This window comes from Merops nubicus, unplaced genomic scaffold (assembly GCF_000691845.1).
Source record: "Merops nubicus isolate BGI_N331 unplaced genomic scaffold, ASM69184v1 scaffold11911, whole genome shotgun sequence".
Lineage (NCBI taxonomy): Eukaryota > Metazoa > Chordata > Aves > Coraciiformes > Meropidae > Merops > Merops nubicus.
Window position 1 is genome coordinate 371 of NW_008586278.1, and position 12450 is coordinate 12820.

Sequence of the window (12450 nt, forward strand, 5' to 3'; positions counted from 1 at the left end):
GAGTTTGAGCTTGCAAAAAGCAAACCCTGAAAACTGAGCAGGCCCTGGCTCTTTTTAGATGAGAACAGGAAGTCAGATCACAAAGCTAAGAGGGAAATTTGGGGGAAGGGAAGAAAACATTCTTTGCATAGCCGCTGTCAGCCCAGCTCCGGGGGAGCTGAGTGACGGCCACTGCCTCTGCGGGGTCGGGACGGAATTCTCCTCACTTGGAAACTCTGGAGGTCTGGGGTCAGTGGTGGGTTTGAAGTGACATCACGTGCAGTTTCGTGACTTTTCTTGCATTTTGATGAGACGGAAGTTAAAGATAAGGCTTAAAATTCACTGGGATGAGCTAGGGTCGTCTGTTTTCACAAGGCGTGCATATTTCCAACTTCATCCATGAGTGCCTCGATGGAGATGTTTTTGTTTTTACCTTCCCTCTCTGTATGTAATGTGCACACTGGATAAATGTCTATCCCTTTTCTTCCCAGGACAGTCAGTTTGTTAATAAAGTCTGGCACAGTGTTCTAAGAAAAGTTGTAGGAAAGCTTAAGAGAGCATCTTAATGATGTTGGAGTTTCTTGTTTCAGAAGACTTTGGAGTGTAAATTGTCCCTGAAAAAAAGACAGATTTTACAGAAACAGCAGTGGTTGTTGCTATTCTGTGAACTACATGGTCGTCCTCTCAAGTCAGATTTTGAAGTTGTTGCTGTTATTTGCAGGCAAAAATGTTTCAGCACTTTTCATTAATATAATAATGTGCCTATTATTTCATAGAGAATTATGAACTTGTATGAAAGCAATGAACAGTCTTTAATATTATCTGTAATCATACACATTCTTGACTTCTAAGATAATCTATCATCAAAATACAAGCCTACAAGCAGATGTGTGCTTTTATTTTGGCCTCTCTTACCTTTATTACTAGAGAGATTAATTTAATCATGTATACAATTTTAAAACAACCTAGTAGGAGATAATAGTATAGAATGGATGCAAATTAATTTGTTGAGGGTTTCCAGTAAATTATAAAGTACCCCACTGTAAATTTGCAGATATTTTGCTTATTTAATAATGGTTTTCCAAATAAAATTAGTAAAGCTAGTCTGTCGTTTTCCAATGTGTGTATTATTTGATTATAGTTATTTTTTTCTCCTTTAATTTTGGCGAATAGACAAATACGCGGTGGTAGATTACTGCATAACCATATTCCTAGTACATAGTTTGAGGTCTTTTTATGCTTGTGCTTAAATAGTAATGTAAACATAACTCTCCAACAAGGAAACAAGGCTTCTGGCAATCTTGACAGATCATTCAAGGAGCCCTATAACCGTGTGCTCTATAATTCAGCAGGGAAAAAAAAAAAAAAAGTCTCTTTTTGGTGTACATATGAAATGGGAGGATGGGGAGGCGTCTTTCACCACCCGAGCTACAGTCAATTGTCATTTAAATCCCTCTGGCTTTCTCATACGGTGTAAAATTTGCCACTCGGTCTTGTATTTACTTCACTGTTGTGCTTTCTTTTAGGCAACCAGCTCAAGCATGTGGCGCTGCCCCAGCATCAGAACTTGAGCTGAAGCAGATCAGTCATTGTCCCAGCCTCTCAAGCCTTACCCAGGTCACGATGGTGCCGTTGGGGCACTTAGCCAAAGGGGCCACTTTGGAAGATCTTCTTGAAACCTGCATTCAGTCTTTTGGTGAGTGTCAGGAGGTTTTTAGAATTTGCTTCTGTCCTGGGTTCCTTTATGTCACTTACTAGTGGATTAAATTGATTTGTTAGTGGAGTATAAAAGTGTAATTGAGAATTTTCTGTGCTGTAGGTGACCACATTTTTATAGGTTTGTGGATCTGTTTATGAATATGTGTGTAATATATGCTAAAACATCAGTGTGTCTACTGCTTTTTCTTGAGAGAGTAAGACAAACGCCAGTCACTTATAATTCTGTGGGTTTTGTTTTTCCCTCAAGTACCAATTGGGTAAGCTTTTATCATTATATTTTCATATTGCAGTAATGTAATATGTGTAAATAACATGCTTATATTCAATATTTTGAAATGAGCAGGTCTATTTTTAAGCTAGGTGAAATATCATTGAATTGCTTCTTGCATTATCGGAATAGAGTTGAAGCTCCTTTACTACAACAGAGAAAGAACCCAAACAAAAATCACACCTTTGTACCTTTTTTGAGCCTATCAGTTATCCATTTCTCTCTTTACAGTGAGAACTGTAATATATGGACAAGAATAACTGATGCCTGAGCCCTATATCCCTAGTTTTATTTTCCAACTTCTTTATTAGTAAAAATGTTTATTTTTTATATTACTAAAATACATTAGTACTGAAGGCACTCAAAATAATTCTGAATAATTTGCTTTTAAGTAGTGCATTTGTTTGTTAGTTCTGTGGCTTTCAGTGCTATGAGCTATTCCCAAAGCATGTCTGGCAAAGTCCTAGTTGCAGAGTACTCCTTAGAAAAGAAATGTACTTGAACATGTACTAAGCTCTACAATAATTAATCTATATAGTTAAATAGTAACACATAGGGCTGATCTAGTGATACAGCACATAAATACTGTATAAACAATGACTAATCTTTCACATTCATTGGAAATGCGTGGGATTTTGTGTTTGGGTGTTTTTTTTTTTTTTAAGTTTAAACCCTTGTAATCAGCATATGCAGAGATGCACATGTCTGAGAAAAGCTGATGGAACATATAGCTGTTAGTAACATTTTTTTTTTCCTTTTGGCTTTTTTCCTCCATTTAATCGTTGTGAAGACTGAACATCATCGTACTAATAATGGAAGAGATTGAAAAAACTAATCTGGGAGTTTAAGGCGGGGTAGGAGTAGGGAGAAAAATGGTGGGGGAAAAAAAATGTGGTTGCTGAATAATTGCAAGTGAACTGAGTAGACGAGCACGTTTCTTCCCATGCGCAATATTAAAATAAAGCTATTGCTCTATACTCTTAACAGTTCTATTCAGACTGAGGTTATATCTAGTTTCACTTATGCTGACTTGTAATAATTTGTATATTATTCTAGAAATTAATTATTGTGATCTGAGCAAGTTTTATTTCAATATTAAAAATACACAAACCTCAAGACAAACATGGATTTCCTTTGTATATTTTATGTTTACTTTGTGGAAAAAGCCCTCGATTCATTTGCTGTCTAGAGTTAAGGAGAACAATAAGCAGCGGATAGGTGATGACGTGTCACATTTCAGAATACATACTACATCACATTAAAATTATACTACACTTGCTAATGTTACATGTACAAGTACAAATACAATTCCTATAAAAAGTATGCAGCTGAATTTATATTCCTGGACTCAGCTATACAAGTTTGGAAAAACCAATGAGTAAGAGGCTGCTGTCAACAACAGTGTGTAAGGGGAAGTTGGCAGCCTTTTGTGATATTTTCAGAGAATATTACAAGAAAGTCTATCCAAGAAGCTATTAAGAATTACTACACACTTGAAGCTGTGAAGAACACATGTAAGTCATTTATCATACAGTATGGATAAGGGTAAAAAATGCAAAAGGGGGATATGCTGAGTTGAAATTAAGAGGGAGGAGGCTAAGCTTTGCCACAGTATTGTAAATGGATTCCAGGATGTTTTGTAGAAAGACAAGTTTTGTCCAGAAAGCCAAGTTAATCCAAAACCTGTACTAAGGAGGAGAGGCACAAGGATTGGATCTTGGAGTTAGTGATATTGTCTGTGGGTCCACAACAGTGCTGGGTAGTAGATGAGCTAGAATGTGGACAGAATAGTGTGAATTACAGTGGTGGTGCTGTACCTGCTAATTCCAAAAGTAAAGAGTTAGGAGGCTTTTTTTTTTTTTTGAGAAGACCAAAAGCTTATTCAGTCTACTTAATGGGATGATTAGTGTGATGTTTTTTCATCTCTCAAATTTGATCTTCTTTCGCTTCAACTGATGAATGATAGGCATGTGCTTCAGAGATAGAAACAGTGAGTGTCCTGTGAGGTAGTGTGAAGTAATACAGACAATCATGACATTTGAGACATCAGCGTTACACCAGCGTTTATTAAATAGCATGATGAGAAAGAGGTGCTGAAAGTAGAGGTTTCTGCAAGTCCCATGAAAGATTGCATCAGGATGAGTAAGATGAATCATCCTGCAAATGAATTGCCAAAAGTAAAGGCAACAGAAAATCCAGGATGTAAGCCAGGGCAAGTGTTCAGGAAAAACAGCATGATGAGACATTGGAGTCAGGAAGTGTCTTCAAAAGGAATATTGGTCCTGACATTAGAAGATTTGTAGAGACTTGAAACTGCTCTTATCAGTTTAGAGAAAAGAGATTTGGATATATAGGACAGTGATTCAGAACATGTTCTACATGACTTGGACGATCTCTCAAGATTGTAAGTAGCTACAAGACACTGCTACTGCTGTGAGGGGGATTGACAAGAAGAGCTGTAAAGCACGTGTAAATCCATTCACGTGCCATTGCCTTGGAAAATAAGGGGAAGTGTAACATGCAAGTGGAGCTAACAGTAGCTTTTAAAGATGAAAAGTGATCATGTGGAGAGAAAGAGAAGTTCTAATAGGGAAGTGGAGGAAAAGAGAAATCAAAGAAGGGAGGAGAGCACATAGAGACAAAGAGCAGGAGGTATGGTAAAATGATTGAAAAGGCTAGAAAATGAGGTTGTAGAAAGGTTGGATTCAGTGAAACATCTGCGTCAAAGAGGTTAATTCTGAACAGAAAGGTCATAAAGGGAAAACTAAAGGTAGATGTTCAGTTGGCAACAAAATGGCTGAAGTGTGTTCAGAGAAGCAAAAAGTAATTAAGAGATCTTGGCTTGGAATTTGACAGCTTCAGGAGGGAGAGAATTTATTCTGGAGGAAATCTTCATTAGTGACTGTGATTCTGGAGTGGAATTTCAAGTACAGCAGTGACTTTAACCCTCTGCATCCATGTTTTTCCATTATGGAGTATATAAAATGCTTGGAAAAGAATGCACTCTTGACATGCAGTCAAAGGACACTTATTCTATCATCTCTCTTGTTGAAAACAGAGTAGTGTCTAGTTTGCTTGTCCACATCCATATTGACTATTTAGTTCTGACAGTTCAGTAGAACACAGGAAGCATATACTTAGTAGCACAGCCCTACTTTCTGCTGGTTCTTCTTATGTAATATCTGTGAGACTGCATAAATGCTTGTTAACATATTTAATGCAGAAAGCGCTGCAGATCAGAGAGGAAAAAGATATCAGCAGTGTTCACTTCATGGAATATCTTAATTTGTTAATTGTATAATCTGCTAACTATAGAGATGAAATAATTGTTCATAACATCCTAGGCTATCCTCATGCTACTGTGGGCTTGTTGTTCTATGTGTTAGCAAGTCTATATTCTAGCAGATTTTTGTTTTCTGTTTGCACTTTCACTGTATGTTTATGCATGGTAAGAGGTCCCGGTGTCTTTCCTTTTACTGCAAGAATCTATCTTTATGCTATAAATGTACCTTTTCTTTAGCTTGAGTAAGATTTAAGTGTGCCTTTTTTTTTTTTTTAAACAAATGCAACTTTGAAAGTGTTTATGAACTTTAACATGCATTCAAACTTACAGTCAATGTAGGGTTAGAGGGCCTTTTCCTTGCCCACACAAAGCATTTGTTTAAGTGGTTTTTACAAGTGTTTTAAAAGCTCTGTTATAATTGGACAAAATGTCTCTTCAGCATAGCGCGAATGTGCTCTCGGCCTGCTTGGTCTGCAGTGAAGTCCTGAAACTACTTAGAACTACCTAACAAACAATTCTGAGAGTGTATAAATGATGATTTTCAAGTGCAAGCACATCTAAGGGTCATTTAAGAGGTGAGAAATCCCTAAGATCCCAAAATGTTGATATTATGAAGGTATTTCTATCCTTAGTTCTTTGAGTGCAGTCTCTTACTCATTCACCTCTAACATTTGAGTACTGGAAGCATGTTTACTGCAGCACACAGAGGACCTATGCTTATCCTACAATTCAGACTCTTCCATTACTGCTAGACAAGATTGATGTGCTCAATAGGAAAAGAAATTGTCTTTCAATGCATGTCACCATGCAGTGTACCTATATCTGTTTTCTTAAGAGACATGTAAGTAAAGGGCTTTAGGAGGACAACAAAATTGTTTCCCAGAGCATGTACTATAGTTGTGTGGAAGCTCAGCTGTAAACTGTTCTCAGTGGAGTTAGTTGTTTATACTGCTATGTCAATCTTAAAAAAAAAGAAAAAGATTTAAACCCATGGCTACTTCTTTTCATAGAAGTTAAAAATCATAACCTCAAAGATTAGCAATGTTCTTAATTGAATTTATGAGAACCTAGCACAATTTGTAACTTTCTCCTAGACATGTAAGTCTAAGAGTAGGCTGTGATGTAGATTGGTCTGCAGTGTCTGATCAGTGCTAACTAGTTTGTTGCCTCATCGTGATAAAATGAGATGTTTGTAAACAAACCTTAGAAATGCTAGAAACTACCTCCAGACTGATCTGGATGAAAGATGCCACAGAATTTTTCTGACAGAAAACAGAAATCTGGCAAAAGTGATGATGCTGGTTGCCTCCTAGGTACTAGCTGCCTAAAAGTGTAGAAGTGATTAATCATAGTTAATATTTTCTAGCAGAGTTGTCTAGTTCTGTGAACTGTTAATACTTTCATAGATCAATTTTGTATCAATTTCATGCAGAAGTATATGACTTCTTTGAGAGCCACATAGGCTCTCAAATGTATCACATTCATTGTACTCAGTTGTATCGCATCCAGTTTACAAGCATCAGGGGAACTGTAGCCATCTTCACTACTAAAATAGAGAAAATTTGAGAGTTTTATCCATTTTTCCCCTTTCAGTTATCTAGGAAAACCCAGCCTACTCTGAAGTCCATTCTTCCAGTCTAGCTAGAACATACAATAACTACTATAACAATCAGAGTTCAAGGACTGAATTTATCTTTATCCTTGTATCAAACTCACCATATACCAAATTCTAACCTAGAGTTCTGACTCAAAAGCATTTATATCTTTCAAGGCATATGCAGACCCACAGAAGGGAACTTAGGTAGTTTACTTTTCACTGTTATATCAGGTCTGCTTGAATAGTCCTTTGTTTTTATCTCGTGCTCCAGAAACTTGCAGGGCTTCAACCCTAGCCTCTGAAACCTAGACTGAACGTTGAGGTCTCCAGTCTCCCCAAAAATCGTTAAAGTTTGCTCACAGTATTATTATGTATTAAAATATTGTTGATCATTGTGTGTTAAGTAAGTTAGGTGTGATTTGGTCAAATTCCGTGCAGAAACTTTAGTATTGCTTGGCAACAGAAACCATGTTAATGATCTATTAATGACACTGTGGGAACAGAAGAGTCATTATCACTCTGTAGAATGCATGACATTGTGGGAACAGAAGAGTAGTTACTGCTCTGGAGAATACTAAGTGCTGTTTAGCTGACTATTAAAGTTAATTGTGATTGTACCAAAATGAAAATAGATTTCTTTTTTAACTTGATGTCTGTCGAAAAAAATCTTCTCAAAGAAAAGAAACTTTAAATAATCTTTATATAAAGTTCTTCTACCTAATTTGACTTCAATCTTTTAAATATCATTTTCCAGACTCAAGAAATAAGTAATGAAAGAAAATGAAGAAAGCATAGACTTTTTACTTTATAAAGCATTCTGCAATTTACTTATATTTACTATGGAGATATGGCAGAAAAAAAATATATATTTAGCCATGCAAAAAAGCTTAGATAGCAAAACAAAATAATTCCTTCTCCTGAGAATGTTGTATGAATTTAATTCTTTCCTCTCAATCTGTGTATGTAGATGAAGCAAGAAATAAGTCACTGTTCTTTAGGGTTCCCCATGGGTTTTTCCTTATGATATTTGGTTTGGGTTGTGTGTGCTTTCGTGTGGTCTTTCAGCGTTTTGCTCTGTGGAGACATTTTTGCATCGCTTTATCGAAGTCTGAAAAAAGAGGCTTCACTTACATGCTTGCGTAGTTCAGTAGATCTTTGTTATGCAGGACAAGCTGGAGATTAAAAGCCAAGATAACATTCTAAACATGATACTGCCTTTTCCTCCCACTACTGATGTAAGAAGGTGCAAGTGCAACTTCTGGCAAGAGGCACAGATGGGAGTACCTGTTGAGAGCTATTAGGATTACACTTGCATTGGAGATGACTTTAGGAACCCTCAAACACTGCAGTTTTACTAAAGTGTATATAGAGGTTGCGTTAAGAAAAATTCTGTGCCTCATGCTACTAATATTGTGATGAAAGATCATTCAGTGTTATGCCATAATATCTTTCATATGAAATATGGAACTCCTCTGGCAGATAACAACATGAGATGTCAAAAGCTTCTGTTCTAGTTTAACTTTTGAATTTTTGGAAAAAAGATTCACTTTATATATGGGTGAGATTTTCTTCTGCAGGAGAACCAGTTATGTTTAATGTAGTGTTACTCTTTAAAAAGTATATGTAAAATAAAGTGCTTGTTTAGGTTGAATAACATAGATAATGGTCATATAACTTTCTCAGTAATATTAAAAATGGAGGCATAAGACCCTTGGTATGTGCTACACCAACTGATATAATGGGGCCAACAGAGCTCACACTTCAACACGTAGGCATGTTTCTCTGATGAAAATTTTGCGTACTGCAGCTAGCTTGAATCGGCAATTGGGGAGCTGGTATTTGAAAGTGCTACCTGGTGATTAAGTATACTTTAAGTCTGGAGTAAATCTGCAGGGTGCTTTTGAAATTTTGGTCCTTTTTGGTCCCTGGTGAATAAGAGATGTTTCAGTCTAAGGATGAACTGATGTAGTTTAACCCCAGCCATCAGTCGAGCACCACATAGCTGCTTGCTTAGTCCTCTCCTCAGTGGGGTGGGGAGTGTGGTGGAAAGGTGAAATTAAGAAAATTAATGAAATGGCAAATCAAAACCAACAAAGAAATACCCCAGACAAACCCAAGAGAAAATGTGTTATGTGAAAAACCTTAATTGATCATCACCAGCCAACTGACGTTCAGCCAGCTCCCAAGCAATGGCAACCCTGGCAAACTTCCATCCAGATGTTACTGCTGAGCATGACACAATCTGGTATGGAGTACCCCTTTAGTCACTTGGGTCAGCTGTCATGGCAATGTCCCCTCCCAGCCTACTTGCTGGTGGGTCAATGTGAGAAGACATGCCCCAACACCTGGGTTAGAAGCTAGTTTGCCAGAGAGTCTGTAAGCCCTAATTCCAGAACTATATCTGGACATTAGAGCAAGGACAAGGAACCTAAGGTATGCAAGGGAGGGAAACCTGAAACAATGTCAGAAATTAGAGCAGGAGGGGATTTGTAGCATGCATCAGTAATGAAAATCAGTGCAAGGAGCTGGGATCTAAGTGATCTGTAACATTCATGTCCCTGAGAGGAAAGCAGCTTGATGTCTGCTTGTCAGTTACAGTTTGAACCTTTGGATGAGGCCAGCTTTGTGCTTCCTTGGATCTGGTGACCAGCTGCCCCAGGATCAATCCTGCAGTTAGAGAGAAGCTTATTATGAAACACTGCAGTTGTGGGATGAGCATGCTGAGCATGCAGCTGGGTTCAGTCATCACATAGTGCTACTGGCCTCAGAAGTTTCTGATTTTGTTCTGGGAGTCTCATTTGTCTTGCCCGTTAGTGCTCGTGCCAGCACGGCTGCGTTGCCAGGCATTACACTTCAATTATTCAAGAGTTGCCTGAGCTCAAAAGCCATACGTGGCTCCACAATCACGATTTAAACCTTTGAAAAAAAAAAAAAAAAAAAATCTTGCTCACATTGTTTTGTAGCCTTTGGAGAAAAAGAGTATTTGATTAAAAAGTTTGCATCTAAATTTGCTAAAATCAATATTTTAAATGTGCTGTAGAACAATGTGGGGGGATGTTAACTTTCTATCTTGTTCTGTGTACTTGATCGGAATTTCCAAGGCTAATGGAATGCTTTCCACCCACATTTCATTTGGTTTCTCTCAAAGTACTTTTTAATTTCTCAAAATCATCCCATTTCGCCTTGACAAGAGCTTTTATCTTTGTGTTTTCATTTCAAAAAATTACCCACCCGGAGCTCTTTCTGCAAGATGTGGCTTTCCAAAAGCTGTTTCTGAAAGGGGGTAATGGCTTTCCCTCGAGATTATTCTCCCCTAATGTTCTGTACCCTCACACAGAACAGTCTTATTATGCTTTTTGAATACATATTAGACTCACTTGTGGCTTAGGTATATCTGCATTGTTAATAGGTATTTGGAGGAACAGCAGCAAGATTTCCCCCTGCCTTTTGTAGGGAGTTAGAAGGGCAAAGTAAACTTGGAGAAACATCAAGTTCGCAGGGTTCCCACATCTATGTTTACTTCATTTGTTTAGGATCCTGTCAATGCAGGATCAATCACGAAACAGTATGAATCTTTCCTCTCTGGAAAAAAAAAAAATTTGTTCCTATTTTAAGTTTAGAGTTTTTTCTCCTAAGACCGATTACTTGTGTAAGTAAATTTGTGTGACTCACCTAACAGTTACAAGCATGGATAGGCAATAAGCAAAAAAAAAAAAAAAAGCTTTAGTGCAATGCCCTGGAGTATTTTGGTGCTGCCTGCTAAACATTACAGCATTCTTGTTGCATGAGGGGGAACACTACCATCCTGTTCAGAATTAAATTCAAGCTGGTGAGCTCAAGAGTCCTGCTTTCTGCTGCAGCTATAATTAAAGCAGTCATTCTTTCACTTAATTAATGCGTCATCTTTGTAAGGACATTGTAATTAAGTTATATTATTTCTGAAAGATATTAAGCACTTTATTTCAGATCATTATTTTAAGAAAAATTCACTAAGGCCAAGTACAAAGCTCTACACTTAGGGCAATCAGTAGTAAAAATAGTACGGTGAAGTCCTTGATAAACAGCATTTCTGCAGAAGAGGATCTCAATATGAAGATGAATTTTTAAAATTAAAATGGTTCAATGATAGCGTACCACTGCAGAAGCACTAAGGAGGTAAGTGCATGCATAGACGGATGGGGTTTTTTAATATACATACTACATTTACTTATATAATATGTATATAAAGATAGTATGTACAGAACATTAAAAATAATATTCTAACTGATGCTAAGACCTCCTCTGGAATTCTATACTCAGGTTTGTTTCTTAAAGATGTAAACTGGAAAGTGTTCAGTAAAGGACATCAAAATTCGTCAGAGATCTAGAAAACCTGCCTTCTGAAGAAAAGAAAAAAGACAAAGTTGTTGTTTCTAGCTCAGAAAAGAGATGAAGGAGGCAGAGAAAGATATATTGACAGAGAAAATATATTGATAAGGAAAGGAAAAAATTTACTTTGTTTTTCCTCTGTCTGATGGTGGCCAGGCATAATGGGCTTAAGCTGCCCCATTTGACTGAATTCTTTGATTAGACAGTGGATGGAACTTCTAACAATGGAAATGCTCAAGTGCTGGGATAAGTCACCTACAGTGGCTGTGAAATCCCCATTAGTATAGAATTTTATCAAAAAATGAAACTGGTTCTGAAACATACTTGCTTTGAGAAAGCTGATTCTTCACTGGAGCGAGGGAGTGGGGTACTTTAGCTCCTAGCCTTGTTTTCTAAGTCAACTGAGTGTTCAGCTGTCATTTAAAAAAAAGAAAGGTAATTTCTTACTCAAAATGTAAACTCTAGTTTAAGTTGAATCTGCTTACTGACTCTCAGTGGTGCTGTCATAACTGATGGGCAGAATGGTAGCTTCTTAGGAATTTGATTCTGGTCAAATGTGATCAATTTAATGAAGAGGGTTAAATGACTAGCTCTGTTACAGGGTACCAGATTTCAATGTAGCAATAGGAGAACCACAGAATTATTCTCGTTGGAAAAGACCTTTAAAATCATGAACTCCAACCATTAATGCAGCACTGCCAGGTCATCACTAAATCATGTCCCCAAGTGCCACATCTACAGGTCTTTTATATACCTCCAGTGGTGGTGACTCAACCACTTCCTCGAACAGCTTGTTCCAATGCTTGCCAATCCTTTTGGTGAATAAGTTCTTTCTAATAGCCATCCTAAACCTCCTCTGGCACAGCCTGAGGATATTTTGTCTTGTCCTATCACTCATTACAAGGGAGAACAACAAACTGACACCTTTTTCTGCTGACCACTTGCCCAATATGGCATGATATTATCATTAACAGACAGACCAACAGCCAAACGCCTCCCTCCACTACCACACCACACACCAGAGACCCAAAGGGCCAGACAACCAGAGGGAGGAACAAGTCAATGCACTCACCCACTGCAGTGAACACAAAGAAGGGAGTGAGCCAGCCAAGGAGCCAAGCCATCGAGATGGCAGCAGCCAGGCCATGAGCCCAGTTATAGAGCAGGGACTCAGAGACAGCTTCATGCTCTGGCCCTGCCATCCTGGGAACTCCACTTGTCATGAAGAGTCAGGGG

General features: G+C 37.8%; 1 protein-coding gene across 1 annotated transcript in view; it reads left to right on the forward strand.

Moving 5' to 3' along the window:
* Positions 1–1505: 1505 nt before the first annotated feature.
* Positions 1506–12450, forward strand: part of RASGRP1 (RAS guanyl releasing protein 1 (calcium and DAG-regulated)) — a gene marked incomplete at its 5' end in the record, with an annotated part of 38948 nt that continues 28003 nt past the window's right edge. The window contains one exon of the mRNA XM_008948595.1: positions 1506–1675. Coding sequence (XP_008946843.1) covers positions 1506–1675 — 170 coding nt within the window. The remainder of the gene's footprint in view (positions 1676–12450) is intronic.